This window comes from Trichomonas vaginalis, chromosome II (assembly GCF_026262505.1).
Source record: "Trichomonas vaginalis G3 chromosome II, whole genome shotgun sequence".
Lineage (NCBI taxonomy): Eukaryota > Parabasalia > Trichomonadida > Trichomonadidae > Trichomonas > Trichomonas vaginalis.
This window is the reverse complement of record NC_067204.1, coordinates 23,180,924-23,206,142: the sequence shown is the minus strand read 5'-3', so window position 1 is coordinate 23,206,142 and position 25,219 is coordinate 23,180,924. Positions and strand designations below refer to the sequence as shown.

Here is a 25,219-nt window from a genome sequence, read left to right as displayed (position 1 = left end):
AGTATTTCTGTCTTTAATGTTTGAAGCTCTGTTTTGTCAGCTTTTTTAACTAACTCATCGTTAACATATGTTTTGTCAGCTTTTTTATCTAACTCAACGTTAACATATGTTTTGTCAGCTTTGTTGTCATATAAATCTTGAGCAGTGAATTTAACTTTGTTTTCATCCTCCATGACATAGACATTTCTACATCTAGTGTATTTCATCGTCGTTATGTCTTCATCCGATGTTAAACCTTGTGGAAAGTTAGGAGGTTTCCAAAGTAGTACATCCCCACCAGTTCCATCAGGTTCTTCAACCGTTCCTGCAATATTTTCTATACCAACAGTTGCGAAGAAATCGTGTGTATGAGTCTTTTTAGAATATTCTTTGTCAGCTCTTGTCACTTCACTTGACATTTTATTGTCAACATATGTTTTATCCGCTTTGTCATCTAACATTGCTGGTAGTTCATCTACGTCATAGATGTTATGTGTATGGTGTTTTTGTGGGTATGTTCTATCTGTCCATGCGAGAATATAGTCTCTTGTTGCATCTACATACTCTTTGTCAGCTTTGTTGTCAATATCTGCCTTCAAAAGAAGTTCATCTATAGGTTTCTCGTTTAAAGTTCTTTTTGTTGGATTTATACAAACAGTATGGTTCTTACTGTCTTGAAACAGAAACTCATCTGTCATTGGGTTTATCGTCAGTTTTAAGTTTCCTTCTTTCAATGACTCAGATATCTTAGAATAGTTTGAAAAGTTTGTTGTGTTCTTATTTAGAGCTTGCAAAATGAGTTGTCGGTTGTGTTGTATTTCTCTCATAGACGCTGTTTCTTTCGACATTTTTATTCTAGATAAAATATGCTTTCAATAGAAAAAGAAAATTCAAGAGTTGCTACAACTAAACCATTAGATGAACTTTTTACTAATGTCGGTCAAAAGTTTGAGACAGAGACCGTAAAGCATGAAGGCTATCGTTTTGACTACCCGTTAAGATGGCTAAGAGACCCATCTGTCACAAAAGCTATTGGCTTTCGTAGAATGAAGTTTGTGTCTGTAGAAGATAAAAGTTTTCCATTTATTGTAAGGTTTCATATAGATTATATATCTGAAGGGAAACGAAAAATGTGGGAAGAAATTGAGCTAATACAAGTTGACCTTTCATCTTCTCTACAGACTGCGTTAAAAAATATAGAAGATAAAATAAATTCATGTTATGCAAAATATGCTGATGAATATGCAAATACCGAGAGCACACTTTATGTGAGAATTGTATATGACAAACAAAATTCACAAGTGTCATTTCAAATCTACGAAGACAATCCAAAGAAAGACGAACAAATATATACAGAATTCACTGCAATGTCATGGTATTATTTGCAAAGAATGTTAAATCAGAAAGTCGAACTTCCTTTAGCAAATATTTACAGTCGATATGCAAGAGATGAACCATATTTATTTAAAGATGTTTTCGACTCAGATGCTATTATAGTTCATGCTTCATTTTCTGGCGCACAAAACTCTTTTTTATGCTTGGCAAATGACTTTTACGAAAAACCTACAAAGTTATATGAACCACCAAGTGGAAGTATTTCAGACTTTCAAGTATGGTTTACTACAGATGGAAGAAAGAGAATAATTCCATTATACCATGCGTTTTACTTAGAACTTAGTTTCATATACAACTACTATCGAACGGTAAAAATATAATTTTTAATACGGTTGAGGTGTTGGATTTGGTTGCCAACTAGACTGTGGTGCAGGTTCAGGCTGTTGTATAACAGGAGCTTGCTCTTCTGGTTCAGGGTCTTTAGGTATAATACCAACGAACTGACCTACTCTTTTACCAATATTTTTGACTCCGTTCCAAATTCCTCTTCCGACAGATTTTATTCCATTCCATATACCTCTTCCGACATTTCGAAAGAAGTTTCCAATACTACTGAAGAAACCCATTTTACTATATGTAAAAATCTAATGTCCGCCTAGTCTCTTACGTTTCCTGTTGAGTTCCATAGCATTCTTTAACTGGAGCTCATACATTCTATTTCTCCTCTGGTAGAAAACATACTCTGGGTCAACTCCTGTGTTCGCGTCATCTGCATAGAGTTGTTTATATCCCACTTCAGGGTTTGTATAAAACTCTTTCCATCTCATATTTGCATACCATGGTGGTAAGCCTAACGCAGCGTCATTTGACATGGCAGTTTGCATTTGTACATCTGTTGGCACTTGACCATAGTTTGCCATTGCAGTTTGTATTCTAACTTCATTTGGAATATTCTCTGGGTTTGGTTGTCCAGGTTGCTGTGCATTCGCTAAGTTCTGTGCGTCCATTTAATATTAGATAAAAATATCTCTTACGAGTACATATGCTGAACATTTGCTGGTATTGGTTCATCTTCATATTCTCTATATCTTTCTGCCACGTCAAATAAGTAAATGACACAATGGAAAAAACCTAAAACAAGTAGTCCTATTTCAAACCACATTTACTTACCAATAAAATTTCTTTGTTATGACACTTTCTCCAGTTTATAGGACCTCTCTCATATTCTATCTTATCGTATCTAAACTCATAGTCATGTATGTCCTCTAACCATCTCATGACACTTTCCAAACCACTTTTATCGGATGTAAAGTAAAAGCATGGATGGTTATGTAAAACGTCTAAAGTTTCTAAAGAGTCTCTCAAAGTCCAGTCTACTTGGTATTGAAAATCCCATGTGTTATAGAACGGCGGGTCCACTATAAAGAAAACATTTTCCTTGTTTTTATATTTTTCATACAACTCTGTCCAATGACATCTCACAAACTCTATACCCTCAATATATTTTTCTATGTTCTCTTTGAAAACATTTGTATAGTTAAGATATAAAACTTTTGACATAAGTGTTTCAATGTCATGAACTCTTATAGCACCACTATATAATAGTCTAGCAGATATACTATCCCAGTCAATATACTCTGCCTTTTTCAAAACCTCTCTGACAGTATTTTTCTTATCTAATGGTATACGTTCCATCTTACCTATAGGTATCTTTTCTTTTAACGCTTTCAATATATTGTTTGTGTCTGGAATATGTTTGAGACGGTCCATATAGTTGTCGAAGTCATTGCATATAATCTTTGAGTCAGGAAATATTGTATGGCACAAATGAGATATATAGAAACTTCCACCGAACAAGTCTACAAATGTTAGACCATTCGGTAGTTTCTTAAGTTCTCTCAATAGAATATCTTTACATCTACTCTTATTTCCAAAGAAGGGTAACGGTGGTTTTGTAAAATTCATTTTATATATATAATAAAAATGTTTTTACCTGAAAAGTGACAGAAAAGTGACAAAACATGAAAACATATATAATTTGTGAAAAGCTCCTGGAAGCCCTCCGAATAAAAACTTCATTTATACTAAACATCTTCAGGGCTAGAGGGCACGAAGTGCCTGGAAGCCCCACTACCTTTTTTTTTTTTTTTTTTTTTTTTTCCATTGTACACGCTGAAATAGTACCATTAAAGATATGATGAACTTTCAAAAAATACATAAGGGGCCCAACTTTTGAGAGTTTTAAATGGCATTTGCCGACAAATATCATGTAATTTATTCTCAATTTTTTACCAGGGGTTGTAGGTGTACTTACCCTAAAATATTTAAGATAACTTTACATGGCATTTTCCGGCAAATGCCATGTAAAACTCTCAAAAGTGTGATCCTTATGGCTGGGCGAAAAATCACCCACGTTATCTTTAAGGTTTGCCACCTTTCTCAAATTTCAAGTTTAAGATTTTCTGTTTCGCAATATAATATATTATGAGCCAAAAGGAATGTGTGGAGAGGCTTTTCACTTTTGCTAAATTGTCTTTCAAAATTTATGGCTTCAGGTGCTTAGTTTACAAAATGTACTATATTTACTCATTGAGTCTTCATCCTGAGATATTTTTTTTATTATGAAACAGTAAAAGCATAGAGTATGATGAATGCATGCTATATTTACGTTTATTCATAAAAAATTTCAATGATATCATAGGAACAAGCATCTTAAAGCTTAAAAATTGAATAGCTGTAGACTATTCAATCGATCTACCAATAACCCTTAAGATTGAGCACTTATTGCTGAACAATTTTAGGATATCTAGATTGTTGGCCTTACTTCAAACAAAACAAGATTATCATTAAACAATATTACTCTGCACCATGCGAAATAAGAAATCCTACTGTTTCTTTGCCAATAAAATAGAGATTATAAATTCTTGCATTATAAAGAGCAGTTTGTCCATCATTATTTTTTTCATTGATATTTGCACCTTCTGAAATAAGGAGTTCGACTATTTCTTTACAATTACATATTGCTGAAAAAATAAGAGGGGTGTTTCCATCTTCATCTTTTTCATTGATATTTGCACCATGTGAAATAAGGAATTCAGCTATTTCTTTTCTATCGCCAATTGCTGCAATATGAAGAGCGGTTTTTCCATATTTATCTTTTTCATTGATATTTATACCATGTGAAATAAGAAGTTCGGCTATTTCTTTACTATTATGATATACTGCAGTATGAAAAGCGGTTTGTCCATCATTATCTTTTTCATTGATATTTGCACCATGCGAAATAAGGAATTCGGCCGTTTCTATACAACTTTTATATGCTGTACAATGAATAGCGGTTTTCCCATCTTTCTTTTTTGTATTGATATTTGAACAAAGTGAAAGGAAATATTTGCACAAGGATGGAATATCAAACATCGCCGAGTAAACAAAACATTTGCTAATATCATTAGATTGATCGTAATAAACTAAAAACGATTCAAGATTATTGTATATTCCGCAACAATGTAACTTGATCACTAAATCGTACTCATTCATCAAGAATGTAACAAAATCAATGTTATGTGAAATAATTGCATATCTCATGCATTCTTTATTTGGTTTTTGATATTTCAAACATTCACTCATAATCTCTGGATTTCCTCCTAAAAATGATAATTCTAGACATTCTTGAGTTATTTCTGAATGAAATTTCGTTCTCAATAACTTGAAACAATCAACTGCTCCATGGTAACAACATAATTCAAGTAATGAATATCCGGACATACAATTTGGATATAGATCGTTGTTAAGCACCTGATCTTTATCAAATCCATCAGTCTCCGTGAATGCAATGAATCTTTCTAAGTCATTATACATAATTACTTTGTAAATTGTATTTTCTCTATGAATATCGATGTTTTTGAATTCATATTCTCTGAAATTACAAATTCTGTCTAATTTAATCCCATACTCTTTATAGAATAGATATTTTGAAATGTTTGCAACATTATTGACCTCTTTGACATGATAATCATCAAAAATGAGTTTGGCAATAGTTAAATATGGCCTTGTGTAGCGATTATTATATGGAATTGTATTTAAAGTGTCTCTTACAATACTCTGAGGACGGATTTTCATTGTGTCAATCAAATTTTCTTTGATCATTTTGAAAATCTGGTTTAAATTTTCTTCTTTTTCAGTTTTCAGCTGATACAATGCATTATAAGAATCAATATAGTATTTATATATACTTCGCAATTCACTGTATTTATTTGGGTGAATGTCTTGAACAGACATGAAAAAATTTAAAATTCTTTTGCATTCAAAATTGGCAGGCCCTTTTTTGCACTTTTAAGGTTCTTTTAGAAAACGAAAAAAATAACTAAACATTGAATATGGCGACGTTTTTATTCTTAACAAAACAAAATAAAACAAAATTAAGTAAAATTAATAAAATAATTAAGATATTGTGAGGATATGGCCCAAGTTTGTATTGAAAATAGGGCATCCTTTCGTTGGCAAAAGGAATGAAAGGCGTTGGTAAGACTGTTGGCTAATTTCTCGCGAAATTAGAAAAGCAATTTAAGCTAAGTTTGAGTTGGAACGTTGGAAAACAATGAGCATTATGGCGAAATGAAGATGAGTTAATAACTCATTGAACTTTTTTGAAATCTTCTTGATTAAAATATGACTAAATGAAGCTCATTTATGTTTTTTCGCCAATTCAATTTTTAGTCACTTTTTTCGTTTTCTATAGAACCGTTAAAAATGCATAAAAGGATCATTGCCAATTTTGAAGGCATAAAGAATTCTACAAAAGAATCCTACAATTTTCACAGGTGATTTTTTGTCAGAACCGTCCCCCCAATATAAAAAAATTTCGGGCCTCAGGCAATAAATCAGGATGTCGCTTGGGGGACAATTGGGGACCCGACCAAGTGGGGGACGCATTATTCCCCTGGAGGACAAAACAATATCCTTGCGATAAATCGTTATATGTATTTAGTTGTAACACATGTAAACTATTTTTAAAATCCTTCACTTTTGAAAAAGTGACACCAGGTAATGGGGAGAACAATCGCAGAAGTTCTTAATGGCGTTTTGTCCGAAATAGAGGTTAAAGATGAAGTACTTTTTGAAGAACTCGAATTGGATAAATATATTCCAACAATGCCAAGCGCAAGTTTTCAAGTAAAAACGAATATAAAGAAAAGCACAAAGACAATCATAGATGCCAGTGCTCTTACAAAAGAATCTATTAATGGTGCAAAAGTTAAACGAGCAGAGCAAAACAAAACAAATGAAAAAGAAATTTTACTTAAAAGACAAGAAGAATTACAGAGACAGATAGATGAAAATTCAAGAATCTTAAAAGAACTTGAAAATACTCGCTCACGACTTCAAATGGAGCTTGAAAATATTCAAGGACAAAAGTCTATCACAAATAGATCTAGTACTCATTCATCAGTCGCCGATAAAGAAATCAGAAAGTGGAAAGACCTGAAAGATAATGCAGAAGCAGAATATAACAAACTTCTTTCAGATTTAACAAAGAAAGGGTTGTTCGTTCGCAAGTCAAGAGATTCAGTACATGCAATACCTCAACCAAAGGCTCCTTAATTTTTTTTCAGGTTTTACCCGTATTATTTTATAATTACTTTTATTAATTTAGGAAAGCATACCAGCTATAAGTTATGATTATCTAATCACTATGCGAGCGTATCTTTTTTATATTTTTGTTATTTCATTTTAATTTGCAATTTTCCATTCTTTTGCTTGAAAATGAATTTCTTGGGATTTTACAGCATCATATATCATGTTAAAATTATCTACGGAATTAGTTTTATTTTTATATAAAATTTTTATGTTAAAAAGTATTGTTTTATTTGAAACCAATATATTTTTTTACATTCCAAATATAGACAGAAACTCTGCAATTCTGGAATTTCACAAGAGATTTATGAGGAGGTGTTAATTATAACGATCGGCGTCCTAATATACTAATCCGTAACTACATCACTGTTCTTATTAACTCTTTTTCCTCAGTAACTCCTCTTGTACTGAAATAATATCTTATCCAGGAAATATTTTAAGATTTTGAAAAGATTTTTGCATCACAACTCCTATCATTGGACAACATAATTAATTTATTTTCATATACCCTTTATGCATACATTTTAATTTTTATCTTCAATAAGAGCATCTAAGACCAAATAATTTATAAAGATTATATTTCTGATAAAAATAAATAGAAAAGAGAAACGAAGAGCTCTTACAAATCATGGACATTAAATTGATAAAATATTCAAGAGAAATGGAATGCTTTTATTTACAATCTCGTAAGTATTTTAACTAAGATCATCAAGCATCTTCATGCGGTCAACAATAATTTGCTTGTTGCACTCACCGACTTCGCCTGCGACAATAAATTCATCAAGAATTGCGTAAACTTTATGGAATTGCAGCAATAAGTCCAATTCACGAACCTTTCCGAAGTACTGATCCATAACTTCAACGAAAAGATGGATTGTTTCGAGGATAGCAAATTCATTATCGTTTGCATCAACGCACATACACATGAAAAGAGCAGCGTATGGACGATAGATGATTTTATAGTTCTTATATTCGAGGACGTTTGTTAGATTTGAAGCACGGCGGCAAACAAGACGATGGATATCAGTTTTAAGCTTTTCCTTTTCTGCGGTTGAGTATGGTGTGTACCATTTTACAAGACGAACCGCACCCTGTCTGTTGAAGACTAAGAAGAAACGAATCATTTCTTCAATAAATTTTATCACTTTTTTATCTCATTTCTATCGATTGACGATAAAACTATTGTAGATAAGATTTTGACCTTTACAAATAATAAATTTACATGTCAAAATAATTTTTATTGTTTGAAACATGCTAGAAGATCCTGACTATATTTTCAAAATTGTATTAATAGGAAACGCAGGCTGCGGAAAGAGTTCTTTATTGTTCAGATTTTGCGATAATACTTTTTCAGATAATTATCTTTCTACAATCGGTGTTGATTTCAAAATTAAAACAGTAACAGTAGATGACAAGCTAGTGAAACTCCAAATATACGATACTGGTGGTCAAGAACGCTTTAGAACAATTACTTCAAATTATTATCATGCGGCCGATGGAATAATTATCGTTTATGATATCTCAGATCGTGAATCATTTGATGCAATACCTCAATGGGTCAAAGATGTACAGTCATTATCCAACCCAGAAAGTTATAAAATTTTAATAGGAAACAAATCCGATTTAGAAAGCGCAAGAGCAGTTAAAAAGGATGAAGCAGCAAATGTTGCAGAATCACTCGGTATGCCATTCATGGAAACTTCAGCAAAATTTAATTCAAATGTTAATGAGATGTTTATTGAAATGGCCAAAGCAATCAAGCAAACGAAGGACAATATAGTAAGTTCAGAAGAAATACACACAACAAATCTGAAAGGTCGCCCAATTGGTGAAGCTTCTTGTTGGTGTTAAAAGGTGAGTAGCTATATACCGTAATCTTTGTTTAATTTTACTGTGAATATCTTCGTTTCTGATTCTGAAAATGATTTCAGATTTCATTTAATAAGATTTTTTGTACAATAACGTTACAAACATCCCCTGCATGTTTCCCCACGAATGGTACTCTCAACTATATAAGGAATAGCAACCAACTTTGTTCAAATTACAATATTAAATTGAATTTCATAGATTTTGTCGTCTCTTGCCACACACAGCGATGCTATCATATCTTAGCATTTGTAAGAAAATAACATAAAATAAAAAGATTTTTTTTTGAATTTGAATTTGAGAAACAAAGCATCAGGCACAAAAATAAGGTTTTCAAAATCATGAAGAAATCAATTCAAACCACAGTTGCAAGAATAATTTTTGCAATATCATTTTTCGAAGTATTCTCAGTTGATCATTAAATGGATATATTTGTTGTTTTAAAATAAACTTATATTCTTAATGTTTTATTTGATCTTCATGAAATATATTCAATCAAGAAAATTAAGTTTCTATTTAGAAAATACAATACCACTTGGTGTAAATATCTCGGAAACATCGAAATACGCGTGATCTTAAGTGTTAATTGTGCAAGAAAATTCAAAACTCATCGGGAAAAGTGAATAAAAATTCCACGAATTATAATTCTATGGGTGAAGCACTACATCAGAATTTTGAATACATTGCAGCTCACATTAATGATTACATTAATGAAGATAAGTTATTTACAACCTTTGAAATAGATGATATAGAAAAAATCATGAAATTTACAAATTTTACAACAAATGACTTCATCACTCTCTTGAAACAATCACATCCTACAATCAAAGCAAACAAATTATTTACTAGTACTCGAAATGCATATGTAACTATACAAAATTATGAAGAAGTCATCAATATATTGAAATCACTTAAAAAGTACCTTAAAATGAGAGTTCTTGATGGAACTATTGCTTTCTTAATACAAGCAGAAAGGGACATGCCCAATTCTCCAGAGAGAATCCAAACTCTTCAAACACAGTTGAAAGCAATTCAAAGTGACAAACAAAAAGTGACACAGAAATACAATCTCTCAAATTTCAGCTTAATCAAATTAATGAGGAAAACAATGTATTAATGAGAGAACTTCAAGATAGAGAAGGAAAGCTCAAACAAACAAATGAAGAGAACAACAAATTAAAGAAAGACCTTCAAGATAGGGAAGGAAAACTCAAGCAAATTAATGATGAAAACAACAAATTAAAGAGAGATCTCCAAGAAAGAGAAGGAAAACTCAAACAAACATATGATGAAAACAGCAAATTAAAGAAAGATCTCCAAGAAAAAGAAAGAAAACTTAATCAAATAAATGATGAAAATAACAAATTAAAGAAAGATCTTCAAGATAGAGAAAGGAAACTCAAGCAAACAAATGATGAAAACAATGTATTAAAACGAGATATCCAAGATAAAGAAAGAAAACTCAAGCAAACAAATGAAGAAAATAACAGATCTAGGAGAGATCTCCAAGATAAAGAGAGCAAAACAGGTAAAAATGATGAAGTTAACAGTTTTGAGAAGAAAATACTATCACAGATTTCAGAACTTAACAATTCTAATGATTTTCAACGTGTCTATAGGTTCTTTAATGATCTTTCATCTCAAGGAAATCAAAAGATGATTTCAAAAGCATGTGAAGTAGGACTTTGGAAAAAGACATTTCAAAAATCAGTGGTTGATGATCCAAGGAATGTACTTCATGTAGCTTGCGAAGAAGGAAATCTTAGACTTGTTAAATCTCTAATTGAATGTTGCTGCGATAAAGAAATTGGAAGTATCAATTCTGGATTTACACCACTCAGTTATGCATCGGAATATAGTCGTCTTGATGTTATTAAATATCTTGTTTCAGTTGGAGCTGACATAGATGCAAAGAGTGATAATGGGAAAACTCCAATAATTTTGGCATCAGAAAAGGGTCATCTTGAAGTTGTTAAATACCTTATCTCTGCTGGCGCTAATAAAGAAGCAAGGGATAAATTTTGACAAACTCCACTTCTTTGTGCATCAGAAAAAGGCCAACTTGAAGTTGTTAAATATCTCATATCTGTTGGCGCTGATAAAGAAGCAAAGAATGATTTTGGATATACTCCACTTATTCGGGCAACAAGCGTTAGCCAATTTGAAGTTATTAAATATCTTGTCTCTGCTGGAGCAAATAAAGAAGCCAGGAATAATGATGGATATACTGCACTCATCTTTGCATCACAAAATGGCTATCTTGAGATTGTAAAATATCTTATCTCTGTCGGAGCAAATAAAGGTGCAAAGAATAATGCAGGAAAAACTGCACTCTCTATTACAAAGAACAATTTTGTTAGAAATTATCTCCTTTCGATTGGAGCTATATAATCTAACATTTCCTTACCCGACATTTTTTATATTTGTCATTCAATTTTGATAAAATTGATTGTCTTATTTAATTTTTTTAATGATGTCGAAAATTGACTCATACTACCCATGAAAGTAGATTTTCATGATCTCACCATATAATAGTTCTTATATCAGCTGTAATTTCGATAATGAATTAAAAATATAATTAATATTCTCAATACTTTACCCATATGAATCATATGTCCCATGTTGCATGTCACAATTTCTTTGGGATTAGAAATAAAGATGAAAAAGAATTACACAGCGAAGAATTAAAGAAATCAAATGATTATGAATTTTGTTTCTCCCAAATTAACTCATGCTAGAAAGAATTTACCCGCTAGTAATTATTGGGTAATTGATATTTTTGATTTCAAGAGCGAATTAACAAAAATCTAATAAATATTTCATGATAATCATGTTTTATTGTGATCAGATGAAATAAGTCTGTTGCATAGCATGGTTTCGAACAAATTAAGTTGATACAAACTGGAAAAAGAATTCTTTTTTCTTGATGCTGCAATTGCGATTACCAGTTCATTCGACAAGCTTATATTTTACCTAATTCAAAGATACACTTCTTAAAGGAAGGATTAAGTTCAGTAACATTCGTTGGTGTATGAGATAGATTTTATGGTAAAAACTCAATTTTGAATTTTATTTTTATATTTTATTTTATGACAGAGCCACCTGGCCTTTCGGAAGAAGTAAATTCCCCAGACCAGGAGGAAATCAGAACAGTACCTCCTAGTGATTCAAATGTTGGCTTTCTCGATGATCAAGATAGATCTCCAGATACAATTTTATATCGAAAACCACAGGCACGTCCAGCAATTGAAGAACTCAGACGTCAAAGAGAGCCAAGTACTGAATTTGAAAGACAACCTAGCGTTCATTATGAAAAATCAGCCGAACGTGAACAATTTAAATGGTTTATTGGCGTTTTTATTCCTATGTTTTTAAATTTAATATGCATTACATTCTTTGTTGATCTTCATAGGTCAATACAATCAATTGGTTGGGGTCTTGCCTCTCTTTTTTTATTTGCATCTCACGTTATGTCATATATTACCCTAATTAGTTTATGTGTTATATCTACGAACGGAGATATGTGTGATGGAGGTCTCTACTACCTTCTTTCACGTACATTAGGACCAGAAATTGGTGGCGCCACCGGATTAATTCTAGTTATTGCGCATACAACAGCAATATCATTCCGTTTAACCTACACAGCATCGTTAATCATCGATTTTTACAGTCCAAAGTTCTTAACAAACTCAGCAAGATGGGATCGAACTTTATGGCAAGTAATTTTCAACTTAATTCTATTTTTCGTGTCTCTATTTGGTATAGGAACGATATTCTACCTCATGGTTTTCCTTTTTGTGCTTCTTCTCGCTGGAGTTTTGGTTTTCTTTTTGGGATTTTTCATAAGAAAGCCAAATTCCACAGAATTCTTTACAGGATTATCACTATCTACACTCAGAAATAACTTTGGCTTACAACACGTTCATGAACCAGGAATTTTAGCAATATTTGGAATTTTATTCCCGGCTTCGAACGCAATTATGACTTGCGCCAACTTTAGTGGTAATCTGAATCCTCCGAGGTGTGCAATTCCAATCGGAGGATTCGTTTCAATGCTGATTTCATCAGTATTATTAATTTTAGCATTTATTCTCGAAGCATGTTCGTTTAGGTACTCTTCGTCAATCGAAGGCAAGTTCTGGGCACTCAGAATCTCTGCAGTACCCATAATTACTTACATCGGATTCATTGCCGCTTGTTTTGGTGGATCTATGACAATGCATACAGGCGGAAGTAGAATTATATCAGCCATGTGCCAAGATTCGCTGCTTCCCAAGTTCTTCAGTAAATGGAAAGTGAATGGAGAAACAATGTGGGGACATATTTTCCAGCTGATCATCTCGATACTGTTCTCGATCATCGACTCATCGGATATGATGACGTATATCACGAACATTTTCTTCCTTCTCCCATTTTCTCTTGTAAATTACACAGTTTGGACCGCAGCAACAGCGCATTACCCGGGGTTTAGGCCGAGCTTCAAGTTCTATAGTAAATGGCTGTCACTGATATGCGCGATTCTTTGCATTGTAAGGATGTTTGTAATTAGTTGGTACATTGCTTTGCCATGTATAGCTTTGACGATTATTTTCTATATCATATTCAGATGTAGACACATGGAAGACCACTGGGGAACAGTCACACAGTCTAAAACTTTCTACCAGACGCTAAAAGAAGAATTAGCTTTGTATCACGTTCAGCCCCATCCAAAAACTTTCCGACCAAATATCATTTTGATAACAACACTTCACCCCGATCAAAGGCATCCCACAATAGACTTCCTAAACATGCTATTGCACAACAACGGAATGGCCGCAGTCGGAAGAGTCCACATTGTCGACGAAGCAACAAATTTCACTTTCAAACAACTGGTCGAAGAGCGTGAATCGACATACCTGACAACTCAGAATGGCTATAAAATGTTCTATGACGTGACAAGCGCAAAGACTTTCGTTGAAGGAGTGACAGATTTGATATTAATGATGGGAATAGGTAGAATGAGGCCAAATACACTATGCTTGGTTTTCCCAGAGGACTGGAAAGACACACAATTCGTTGATATTCCTGCAGGAGAATACATTAAATCGCTGGATATCGCTGAACAAGCAGTTTTAAACGCTTTCGTTGTAAGGCATGTCAAACTGCTATCAGAGATAACAAAGGGATTTATTGATGTATGGTGGAATATCAATGGAAGTGGTTTCACCTTGATTTTGGCTTATCTTTTATCAAAATCTCCAAAATGGAAGAAAATAACAAGCCTAAGAGTTATAACAGTCGCAGATTTAGATGCAGGAGCAAATGCTCAGGAAGAAGAAGTAAATCTTGCGAATTTACTATATAAATTTAGAATTACAGCTGATGTAATGACATTAGAAACAAGTATATCTCAAGATGAACCTACACCATTGACTATCAATAGATGGAATGAAATTTGTACTGCTGTAGGAGAAAATCCGAATTATTCTGATAATTTAGAAATAAAGAGATCACTTCTTATGGCAGACCTAGTAAGGACATATTCATCTAACGCATCTGCAATATTCATGTTGATTCCAAATAGACCTCCTGGTGTTTCAAAGAACTTGTATATGGCACAGCTTGATTTGATGACAGAAGTCAACCGTCCTTTCTGCATTGTTAAGCAAAATGGCGAAAGACCTTTCGGTTTCAGCGTTTAATTGTATTTTTTTATTATATAAATTTATTTTTGTTTGTATAAATATATATAGTTTAGTCATGCATTTAAAAGAAACAACCATATTAATATATCAAAGTCTCATTAAGGATGTCGCTTTGCGAAAAAAACGGATATGCTAGCAACTTTCTCCAAATATCCTATATCACGATATTTGGCACTTTTCTACCTCGCTTTATTGGCACTTTTTAAAAATGAGAATAATGATATTTATGATATTTCCATTTTTTCGGTGAACACTAGTTTAAAGGTATCAAATAAATAATAAATTTCACGATTTTATTGATTTTTAGTGAAGTTGCTACTTCCATTCAATTTTTCGTGCTATTTGGCCGGGTTTTTGTCAGAATCGCACGTTTTTATTTTATGATTTTTGGAATCTACATATATAGGTAAGCTTATAGAACCCCCATGATATTTTGTCAAAAATGCGATTTGCGATTGTCAAATATCCTATAGTTGCTATTAATGATATAACTGTTCCATCATACTGCTCTCGGATTGTTAATGATACTTTCAAAATTTCACGATAGAATTCTTTCAAATCAAAAATTAGATAATTTTATTCAATAGATTTTTATGAAAATATTAAATATTTCAAATGCAAAACTCAATTATATCATTTTCCGAAGTGGATATCATGAATATGTGTTGATTTCGCTAGCGAAATATATTTTTTATGAAAATTTCTTCCATGATCTGGTAACTACATTACAGTACAGCAATAGGAAATGACATTTTTCTTCATAAAATCTTAACATTTTTAAAATATGATTCCACAATTGGATATTTCTCAATTTGAACATTCAGAATCCACAAAAATTTCTATTTATTAAAAGTTTGCCTATTCTGAAACCTATTTAAGTAATAATTATTGAAATAAAAATTCAATTTTAATGAAAAAGAAAAACAAAGAGAGAGGGAGAGAAGAAGAAAAGAAAGAAAAGAGAAAGAAAAAGAAGAGAGAAAAAGAAAGAAGAAGAAAAAAAAAGGAAAAAGGGCGGCGTGCATAGAATGAACTTTATAGCCGAGCATTCGGAAAAGGCCGGAGCCGAAGGCGAAGGTCTTTTCCGAATGCGAGGTAAAAATTTTTTAGATATTTTAAGTCGCACGCAAGATACCTAAAATTAGTGCTATAAAAGTGACACTATTCGCAAAACGGCATCCTTAGTCTCATAAATTATATGAATTTCCTAGATTTTATTTCAATTCATTATCGAATTATAAACTAAGATTTGTTCTATTAGTGATTAGGTCCAATTTTACCACATATATCTTATGGTATATGTAAAATTGAGATTCTATCTCAATTTTGGGCATATGTTAGTAAAATACAATCAAAAATCTAATATTTTCTCTTAATACTAAAGTTTTTGAAAGTTCAAATCAAAATACTGAATTTAAAGCTAAGCATTTAGCATATTTTGAATTATATTTCAAATTCCATTAAATTTATCGTGAATTTTATGATGAATTTTAAAAATTTTCTGTAGAATTTAAAGATCATAGTAAATTACATATACATTTAGTTCAATTTCGAAATAATTAAAATACAAGATTAGATAATCGGTCATTGTCGCTTTCTGGGGGAGCAGCGGCATATTTAACAAGTTCAATATTAAGATTTTCGTCGCATATCGCAAAACCACCTTTATTCTGCGATATTCCTTCGTAGTTCGGAGCGCTGAAAATTGTCAAAACTTTATCATTGTGGCAGTATTTGCAGCCATCCATCATCATTTGGTGGGCACGTATGATGAGTTTGACGTTGTTTTGATGACAGAACTTATCTGTAGCAGCAGATCCAAACCTGTGGCCCGCATTACGCTCAGAATCTGTAAATCCGGCGGAATCAAGAGATGGATCGGCCCAGAGTAAGTCGTTGAGTGCTCCTGTAATAGGAATTTCTGAAAATCGGTCTAATTTTTGGATATCTTCAATGGTGGGACAATATTGAGTAATTCCGCCATGAACACAGAAAATTTGGTTTCCTATAAGTGCTGCAATTGGAAGTGCTTCAAATAACTTTCCAAATAAGTTATAAACATTCTCAGAATGATATTTAACAAGAATTTCTTGGTAAAACCCGTAGATTCGAGTAATATTAATGCTTTCGTGATTTCCTCTGATCAAATAAAAGTTTTCTGGGTATTTTATCTTGAATAAACATAAAATTAAAAAGACTTCCATGCCTTTATCGCCGCGATCCACGTAGTCCCCAAGAAATAGAAAACGAGTGTAGGGAGGTAAGCCTGCCAGAAAAAACATTTGTTTAAAATCATTAAATTGGCCATGAATATCGCCGCTAATTGTGAATGGTGGATCAATTTTCAAGACATTAGGCTCTTGCTTGAGAATACTAACTGATCGTTCAATGATATAAGAGACTTCGACAATTGATGGAAGCGCTCCACTCCACAGTTTTTCAATTAGAGTATCAATAATGTCAGTACTCTCTTCGTAGTCATGCTGGAGATTCCTAACAGACTTGTGCCACATTGTATCAGTCTGCTCGCGCCATCGTTCACTCATAACCTACTTAAAAAGTGACAAAAATTTATCGCTTATTTCATGTAAAATCTATAAAAATCAGATTTATATATTCTATGAAGTATTGTGGTGTTATTTTTATTATTATTTTGAAATTTTATTTTGGTCAAAAAAGTGTAGTTTTTTTAAATAAATGATAAAATATGATTCACATGTATTACAGAGTAAATTTTTCAACTTTGTACAAAATTTTTGACATGATTTTGAAGCTTCAAAATTTGCTCCATGAGAAAGCAAAGCTTCTGCAGCTTCCTTTGCATCTTCTTTCACAGAAATATGAAGTGGAGCGAGTTTAAATATGTCTTCAGCTTCAATATTTGCTCCTTGATTAATCAATAATTCAATTGCGTCTTTACTGTTACCGCATGCCGCATAATGAAGTGGCGATCTTCCCTCAATTTCTCTTACATTGACATTTGCTCCAAGTGAAATTAGATTCTTAATAATAATACAGTTATTCTTCATTGCGGCATAATACAAGGCAGTTGTTCCACGTTCTGATTTTGCATTGAAGTTTGCTCCATGGGAAAGAAGATATTCGCTCAATGATGCAAGTTTGAACAATGGAGAATAAACAAAGAGAGTATCGAGATCATTTGTTACATCCAAATAGAGGGCGTATATTGGGAAGTTTGAATTGATCAATATTCCTTCCATCAAATCAATTTTGAGACCACTTGTCATCTTCAAGAATAATGCCAGTTCAAAGTTATGAGCATTAATAGCATATATCATGCATTTTTAATCTGGTCTTCTTTCATGCATGCATTCAGTCAAGATATCCTTATTTCCGCCTAAGCATGCAAGATGGAGACATTTCATGGTGATCTTTGATTTGAATTCTGATCTTAAATAATTAAAGCACTGAAGAGATCCATGATAACAACATAATTCAAGAAGAGATAGAGGACTTTCCGGATAATATTCATGACACAATGCTTGATTCTTATCAAATCCTTTCTTCTTTGTGAAAGAAATCATTGCATTAATGTCATCTTCCATAATAGCTCGATATAATGTGTTCTCCTCATGAACTTCTAATGTGTAGTGCATTTTATCGAAGTAGCTAAATAAAGGTTTCAACTTTTGATGAACAATAATTCCATATTCTTTGTAAAAGAAGTAGTGTATTATAGGATGGATAATATTGATCTTATCTGGGTGGTACTCTTCATAAATCTTCTTGAATATGGTCCAATACGATCTGGAATAGCGAATATTGTACGGCATAGCAGCAAATATGTGGAATATGACTTCTGAGGGCAAGAATAACTTTGAATCAATCAACTTGGTTTTGATTGCATTATATAGTTTGTTAATTTCTTCTTGGTCAAAAGTTTTTAAGTTGTATAATTCGATGAACTCATCACTATAGCCATTATACTTATCCAAGAGTTCTAGGGCAGTATCATGACTAGACTTTTCTCCAGACATCACTAAAAATGATGTGTAAAATCTAGATAACTTTGAATGTAGAAAATTGAATGAAAAATGATACTTCTATTGAAAATCAGAATTGAATGATTAGAAAACTGTTAACAAACAGCACATTCAAGTAATAATGATGATAGAAACATGTACAATGGTTTACATAACCTTTGAGTTTTGAGGATAAATTGAGCATCTTACGGGGTTCGGAAAATGTAGTCTAAATTGAAGCAGAAGCATTCACCTATTAATGTATGTCTGCCATATATCCGATATTTTCAAATTAGGAGGAAATTGAGATTATTTTTTTTATTACAATATTTTGACTTTAGCGCTTCAGAATTTGTCAAGTATTTGTTATTTTATACTCAGAAATCACAATCATTGGGCCAAATTTGATTTAACGATATAAATTTTGGCAAATATCTTACAGATAAAGCATTTTAAAACGAGAAATATACAAACAATCTTCCGTTTATTCATATTAACAAACAAAAAATCTATAATTTTATTCCATATCAATTTCGGTATCAAAATTAGTAAAAATGAGGGCAAAGACAAGGGAACAGATAACATGTACTATACCATCATAAAACAACCCAACGTGCTGGTGCAATTTTATGATTTCTGGGAAAGATAAAGGTCTGAAAGTTGTCCAAAGCGTTGTACACGTAGAATAGAGCTGAATAGCAATAGCAAGTAGTATTTTGACTAAATCAGACCCTTTTACGAAGAAAGTGGCAATGACAAGAAGAATTATTCCGAAAATCGAAAGAAATCCAATCAATGGCAATGCAAAAATCAGTGCTTCGGAGTCCGGATATTCATTAAATCCATCGATGATGTAAAATGGCTGATGTCTAGGCGTAAAAAGTGGAAAAACTGAAATAAATAACAAAAATGAAAACAAAACGAAGAATGAGAAACATAATGTTGGTAGCAAATTGGAAAATGGGTAATAAGAAAGCGCAATTGTTGGAACAGCAGCGTAATATATGGCTAGAAATAGAGAATAAGAAATTTGTCTGTAAATATTAATAAAATCGTTAGATGCTTGCTTAATTACACTTGGATTAAATGCAATTACAGCAAATATTCCGATGATAAGCGCCATTGATGATGTGAAAGACTTTCTACATAAATAATACTGAATTATGAGAATCATGAAAGAAATAAAGGTAATATTAAGCATATTATTTCGTAAATAAACTAATGGTGTTATGTCTGAGTCCAAATAATATAAATTCGAGTAATAACGAGAAAATTGAAAACCTTTTGTTTTGAATACGTAAGAAAATGTTGAATTATTGGATGGAATTACTGTATAATACATTGTTTTCGGCTTTGTTTTGTTTGCGTCTATATTAAATTGAAATGTTGTACTTAATGTTGAAACTTGATGAGTATTACCAGTTGTTCCAACTAAATGTTGTATACTTACTGGAATATTCGTTATCTTTAATTTCTCATTGTGAGTGCCGATGATTTCCAGTTTGTAATGAAGAGGTTTTGGAATTTTTTCACTAAAATATAGTTCAAATTCTACAGAATCTGTATTTGGACCATTATTTAAGAGAATTAATGAAGTATTCCTTTTAGAAAAATGTATATCAACAGATGATAAAACGTTCTGAGCGTAAAATAGTCCAAATATCAGAGAAAATACAATCACAACAGATATAACAACCATCATTACATAAGATACTCTCTGTTTTCGCTCGATAACATTTGGAGCATACTCAGAAATTTCGACATCTTTTAATTCATTCATTTATGTCACTTTTCAATTCATTGAAGTGCCTATAGAATTAAGACAAATAAATAAGATAAATAGAATCATTAGGCTCCAAATATGAATGATATGAATGAATAATAACAATCATATCATGTGATTTATTGATCTGCAGTGCGAAGATATATATTTGATCATATATAATTTGGGGCCTCAGGTGGCTTCGCTTGCCCTTCGGGTAAGCACGCCACCTTCGGCCAAATTAAATAATTTTTTGAAAAATTGACAAGAATTGCTACGATTCTGACAAAATAACATTAAACATTAGAAATATATTTTTATAGATCGAATGCAGCCACAATTAAATTAGAATCTAAACCCATTTTCCTACGTAAAGTCTCCCTATAGAGGTATGCTAACTGGAATAAGGTTAATTTTTTCTCTTAACGTCATTTTTAATGGCCACGTCTAGAGCTAAGCATAACATTATTTTAGAAACAAGTAAAGTCATTCGAAAAAGCACTTCATATATTATGTTTTCGATCGTAACAATATAGATGTTTTCGCTTTTATACAAAAGATTTATCAAATTTATTATCATATATGTTATTATTTGTTCATCTTTACGGAAACGCCATATCATTAAGAAATTCGCATGGGAGATTACTCAAACGTATATGTTAAAATCCTAAATTATTAACTTTTTTTGTACAGGTGGTTTTCCTTGTAATAGCTATAAAACATATAGATTCATGGTAAGTATCACCTTTAGAATAGATTTATTTAAAAACTATCAGCTAAAAAAAGTTACACGTAAATTCAATTACTGACTTATTCAAAATAGCAAAATTAATAATACGATAATGATTTATAGCATCATGGTATGCATAATGTTTAACTATTTAGTATGTCTTATAAAATTATTATTTTATTTTTTTTTTTATTATTAGGAATAAATTATCTTAATACTAGTAAATAGTTCACACATTTATGTAATTTAGATATTTTTGCTCAGAAAGCCTAATTGATTGGTATTAACTCATCATTTATTCGCTCATTGAGAAAGTATTATTAAAACATGCAAGATATGTGAGATTATTATAAACTTCGGATTACAATCTGAATGGTTTAATTTAAATCATACTTCATGATGATTAATATAATATTTTTATTCATTATTGTAATATATGAAATTTAAGCATTAATATTATTTTAGAATTTAAAATAATTAGTTTTTGTCGATTCATAATTCAAATAAATCAGCTAAATATGTAAAAAAATTTAAAAATTCCAAAATGGCAAAAATAATCTGAGCATAAAATACAAGCAAATTACTAGTGCATTTTCCTCAAAATTGGCTGATAGTTTTTCTTGCATGTTCACAAACATTAGGGATGCGTTAAACACGCCATTTGACCGGGCGTACATTTTTTTTGTTCGCCCAAAAATTTCGCCATTTGAGAAATTCAAAAATTAAAAATAAAATCTTAATCTTGATTTTTTTATTTTCGTGATTTTTTTGAAACTTACATAAGCGATGAAATACTTTTTTTTAGGTAATCGTTTATTATATATAAATATATCTTAATAAATTTAATTCCTTAAGGTAGAGCGTGTTCAATTTTAAAATTTTGATATTTATGTTTATTTTATTCAGTATAATGCTAAGAATTAAAATATAAAATTCATAGAATTTTTTCTTTGAAAATATTTTACATTTTTATTAGACCACTCCTAGACTAGTCATCAGGTTATCCTCAGATCATCCTCAGACTACTCCTTATCAGATTACTCATCATCCTCAGACTACTCCTTAGACCCCTCCTCATAAGACTCCTCCTCAGATCTTCCTCCTGAGACTACTCTTCAGACTACTCCTTAGAGTCCTCCTCATCAGACTAGTCCTGAGACTAGTCCTCAGACTACTCCTGAAACTACTCCTCAGATTATCCTCAAACTCCTCCTCAGTCTAATCCTCAGACTCCTCCTCAGATTATCCTCAAACTACTCATCGGTCTAATCCTCAGACTCCTCCTCAGATTATGCTCAGATTATCCTCAAACTCCTCAGTCTAATCCTCAGACTCCTCCTCAGATTATCCTCAAACTCCTCAGACTACTCCTCGGTCTAATCCTCAGACTCCTCCTCAGATTATCCTCAAACTCCTCAGATTATCCTCAAACTCCTCAGATTATCCTCAAACTCCTCAGACTACTCCTCGGTCTAATCCTCAGACTACTCCTTGGTCTAATCCTCAAACTCCTCCTCAGATTATCCTCAAACTCCTCCTCAGACTACTCCTCAAACTCCTCAGACAACTCCTGAAACTACTCCTCAGACAACTCCTCAGATTATCCTCAAACTCCTCAGACTACTCCTCAAACTCCTCAGACTACTCCTCAAACTACTCCTCGGTCTAATCCTCAGACTCCTCCTCAGCTTATCCTCAGATTATCACTTTACATATATATATATCGATAACTAAATAATTACTTACCCAGATTTTCCTTACTTTTACCACTCCCCATGTAATTTCTGGGGAAAACGATAATTCATTTTTTTTATGGATGAATAGATCGTTTTCCTAGAAAGGACCTCATATCTCTGGCTAAAAAGAGTGTCAGATCCTAAATAGATTATTGATCTAGTGTACAAATCCAATAAAAAGCCTATTTTTTTGGCTTTTTTGGTGCTCATTTTTTCGAAGATCTACATGAATATGGGGAAACCATCGGATTTTTTTGGTTAACCCACATCTTCATGTAGTCTGGACTATCTTTCCTCGAAGGACCTCTTTACGGGTGTAAAAACTCATAAAGTTCTCAAAAGATTCATTCTCGATCTCCATGCTGAAAGAATTTACAATAAAAAAGAGATCTACGCATCAAACTACAGCCATAAATGAACTGAACCCCTAAAGCTCAGCTCTTAGTTTATCAAAAACGTCGAAATCCTTCTCATTGCAATCAAATTTTCTCAATAACTCATAAGAAAAATCGAATTTTGATTAAGCCGATGTTATAGGTATCACAAATACTACAAACTTGAGCAATATCGAAATTGCCAGCAAAAGTTTGAAATTGCATTGCTCATATTTGTTTTGTAAACTAAAAATCTGCTTATATATTCATTAATTTTTTATATATTATTCATATACTTTAATAAAAACAATACTATTTCACCTTAAAAATGAATTTCATAAGTCAATATTATTTTTTTGAAAATGTATCAATTTTCGATTAAAACAACATGAGAATAAAATTTACGCAAAATTATTTTAAAAAATGGTTTTAAAAATTTACAATTGATGAAGAATAAGATTGGAAGAAGTTTTGAAGTTTAATTTTAAGAAAAAAAATTCGGATATTATTCATGGATCTAAGTAATCTGATATTTGAGTATCGGCACTATGTATAAAACATATATTTATAGTTTTTTTGGAGTTTTATGATTTTAAATATATTCAAATTTGGCAATCCAATAGATTTTTAAAAAATAGGTAAATAAAAATAGATTACATATGCAGCAGATTTAGAACATGAAACAAATCTTTTAGTGACCCAAAAAAAAATTCATGATCCAAAAAAGAAAAAAATTGGCTAAATGGGAATCAAACCTTGGCATAATGAATCATTATGTCGAATGTTTCCACTACACTACACCAGCTGTTCGAAAAATACCCTTGGTGGTTCTATTTAATAGCTACTCCCAACGATAGGCGGTGTCCCCAGCTTTAGAGAGGTGGTAAAAGTAAGGCAAATCTGGGTATTATACTTTCTTTATTTTTTTTTAATTTTAAAATAATATTAATATATCTTTCTACGTTTAATGATGAAAAGAGAAAGAGGAGTAAAAAGAGAAAAGAGAAAAGAAAGAGAGAGAGAAAAAAAAAAGAGAAAGAAAGAAAAAAAAGGACGGCGATAATTTTGTATTGTTTTGTTATTCGGCCGAATGGCGGGTACTTCGTACCCGCCATTCGGCCCCAAAAATGGCGTATTATTCTATTTTTAAACGGTCATGGCGTAAAACCGTCGCATCCCTACAAACATTGCTCACAAGCATGCATAGAAGCTATATTCAAAATTTGGGGGCATTTGGCCCGTATCAAGGGTAGTCAGCATACCTCTCCCCCTATCGTTTTTCTGCCTCAATATTGAGGGAACCTCTATCAAAAATTTGAATAAGAGACTTTACAAAAGAAAAGGAGTTTAACATATTTTGGAATTCTTGCACAAAATTGAATTGAACACAAATTAATATTAATATAAATCGTATATGTATGAAATATTATCATTTTTAGCAAAAATTACAATTAAAATATGTGTAAATCTGACTTTAATTCAAATTTATGACAACTGGTGTGAAGCATCATTGAAAAACAGCCTTTAAACATATGGATTAAGTGGCACGTCACAGAAGCCTAAAAACATACTTAATTTCCCCAGTTCATAATTTTATTTCTAAACAAATATAGTTACATACAAACATACATAAATTTTAATCGCATATCTAAGCATTTATAAAATAGCATAACAATTCTTTTCTGTTGAATAATTTCATGTATTTGATCATCATTAAGCTTGAACCTAAGAAGCAAATATTTAAAAAATTGGCGGAATAATATTCAAAATTTTTCAAAGAGGACAGATTTTTAAATGTCGAAATTTATCTTATTAATGAATTTAAATGAAAAGCATAATTATAAAACATTAAGATTGAACAGAGGACAGAAATTGTAAATTAAATGAACAAAATTGATGACATAAGAATACATAAGTTTGATATTCTTGCAAAGAAGCTGCATAACGTCACACAAAGAATGAGAACGTTTATTGAAGTCTTCAAATAAACATTAAAGAAAATAAAATTATAAAACAATAATATTTAAAAGAAATGAGTAATCTTTTCGGTAAAAAAATTTTCAACTAACTTGGTAGAATCGGGCAATCACATTATCTCTTCAGGGTTGGAAATTTTGCATTATTAATTTATTATAT

General features: G+C 31.8%; 13 protein-coding genes across 13 annotated transcripts, besides 2 other annotated features; 5 read left to right on the top strand and 8 right to left on the bottom strand.

The window, feature by feature from the left end:
* Positions 1 to 590: part of a mobile genetic element that runs on past the window's edge.
* A 1,368-nt stretch (positions 591 to 1,958) lies between these two features.
* Positions 1,959 to 2,321, bottom strand: TVAGG3_0595350 (uncharacterized protein; the record flags this gene model as incomplete). Its single annotated transcript, XM_001328182.1, has 1 exon — positions 1,959 to 2,321. The coding sequence occupies one exon, from the start codon at positions 2,319 to 2,321 to the stop codon at positions 1,959 to 1,961; it is 363 nt and encodes a 120-aa protein (XP_001328217.1).
* A 139-nt stretch (positions 2,322 to 2,460) lies between these two features.
* TVAGG3_0595340 (phage tail repeat-like family) lies at positions 2,461 to 3,279 on the bottom strand (the record flags this gene model as incomplete). Its single annotated transcript, XM_051239606.1, has 1 exon — positions 2,461 to 3,279. One exon carries the CDS (start codon positions 3,277 to 3,279, stop codon positions 2,461 to 2,463), a length of 819 nt encoding a protein of 272 aa, XP_051097430.1.
* A 697-nt stretch (positions 3,280 to 3,976) lies between these two features.
* TVAGG3_0595330 (ankyrin repeat and SOCS box-containing protein 4 family) lies at positions 3,977 to 5,592 on the bottom strand (the record flags this gene model as incomplete). Its single annotated transcript, XM_001328183.1, has 1 exon — positions 4,171 to 5,592. The coding sequence occupies one exon, from the start codon at positions 5,590 to 5,592 to the stop codon at positions 4,171 to 4,173; it is 1,422 nt and encodes a 473-aa protein (XP_001328218.1).
* A 771-nt stretch (positions 5,593 to 6,363) lies between these two features.
* TVAGG3_0595320 (uncharacterized protein) lies at positions 6,364 to 7,132 on the top strand (the record flags this gene model as incomplete). The annotated part of the gene is made up of 1 exon (XM_001328184.1): positions 6,466 to 6,915. The coding sequence occupies one exon, from the start codon at positions 6,466 to 6,468 to the stop codon at positions 6,913 to 6,915; it is 450 nt and encodes a 149-aa protein (XP_001328219.1).
* A 266-nt stretch (positions 7,133 to 7,398) lies between these two features.
* Positions 7,399 to 8,072, bottom strand: TVAGG3_0595310 (protein transporter protein; the record flags this gene model as incomplete). Its single annotated transcript, XM_001328185.2, has 1 exon — positions 7,644 to 8,072. One exon carries the CDS (start codon positions 8,070 to 8,072, stop codon positions 7,644 to 7,646), a length of 429 nt encoding a protein of 142 aa, XP_001328220.1.
* A 52-nt stretch (positions 8,073 to 8,124) lies between these two features.
* Positions 8,125 to 9,325, top strand: TVAGG3_0595300 (GTPase protein; the record flags this gene model as incomplete). Its single annotated transcript, XM_001328186.1, has 1 exon — positions 8,200 to 8,799. One exon carries the CDS (start codon positions 8,200 to 8,202, stop codon positions 8,797 to 8,799), a length of 600 nt encoding a protein of 199 aa, XP_001328221.1.
* A 138-nt stretch (positions 9,326 to 9,463) lies between these two features.
* On the top strand, positions 9,464 to 9,931 carry TVAGG3_0595290 (histone-lysine N-methyltransferase family; the record flags this gene model as incomplete). Its single annotated transcript, XM_001328187.1, has 1 exon — positions 9,464 to 9,931. One exon carries the CDS (start codon positions 9,464 to 9,466, stop codon positions 9,929 to 9,931), a length of 468 nt encoding a protein of 155 aa, XP_001328222.1.
* Positions 9,931 to 10,839, top strand: TVAGG3_0595280 (spectrin binding; the record flags this gene model as incomplete). Its single annotated transcript, XM_001328188.1, has 1 exon — positions 9,931 to 10,839. One exon carries the CDS (start codon positions 9,931 to 9,933, stop codon positions 10,837 to 10,839), a length of 909 nt encoding a protein of 302 aa, XP_001328223.1.
* A 914-nt stretch (positions 10,840 to 11,753) lies between these two features.
* TVAGG3_0595270 lies at positions 11,754 to 14,632 on the top strand (the record flags this gene model as incomplete). The annotated part of the gene is made up of 1 exon (XM_001328189.1): positions 11,904 to 14,495. One exon carries the CDS (start codon positions 11,904 to 11,906, stop codon positions 14,493 to 14,495), a length of 2,592 nt encoding a protein of 863 aa, XP_001328224.1.
* Positions 14,633 to 16,057: 1,425 nt separating this feature from the next.
* On the bottom strand, positions 16,058 to 17,044 carry TVAGG3_0595260 (serine threonine-protein phosphatase family; the record flags this gene model as incomplete). The annotated part of the gene is made up of 1 exon (XM_001328190.1): positions 16,058 to 17,044. The coding sequence occupies one exon, from the start codon at positions 17,042 to 17,044 to the stop codon at positions 16,058 to 16,060; it is 987 nt and encodes a 328-aa protein (XP_001328225.1).
* A 102-nt stretch (positions 17,045 to 17,146) lies between these two features.
* Positions 17,147 to 17,719, bottom strand: TVAGG3_0595250 (cyclin-dependent kinase inhibitor 2C-related family; the record flags this gene model as incomplete). The annotated part of the gene is made up of 1 exon (XM_001328191.1): positions 17,147 to 17,719. The coding sequence occupies one exon, from the start codon at positions 17,717 to 17,719 to the stop codon at positions 17,147 to 17,149; it is 573 nt and encodes a 190-aa protein (XP_001328226.1).
* An 84-nt stretch (positions 17,720 to 17,803) lies between these two features.
* On the bottom strand, positions 17,804 to 18,496 carry TVAGG3_0595240 (protein of unknown function (DUF3447); the record flags this gene model as incomplete). Its single annotated transcript, XM_001328192.1, has 1 exon — positions 17,804 to 18,496. The coding sequence occupies one exon, from the start codon at positions 18,494 to 18,496 to the stop codon at positions 17,804 to 17,806; it is 693 nt and encodes a 230-aa protein (XP_001328227.1).
* A 502-nt stretch (positions 18,497 to 18,998) lies between these two features.
* TVAGG3_0595230 (uncharacterized protein) lies at positions 18,999 to 20,261 on the bottom strand (the record flags this gene model as incomplete). Its single annotated transcript, XM_001328193.1, has 1 exon — positions 18,999 to 20,261. One exon carries the CDS (start codon positions 20,259 to 20,261, stop codon positions 18,999 to 19,001), a length of 1,263 nt encoding a protein of 420 aa, XP_001328228.1.
* Positions 20,262 to 24,549: 4,288 nt separating this feature from the next.
* Positions 24,550 to 24,646: a mobile genetic element.
* Positions 24,647 to 25,219: the final 573 nt, after the last annotated feature.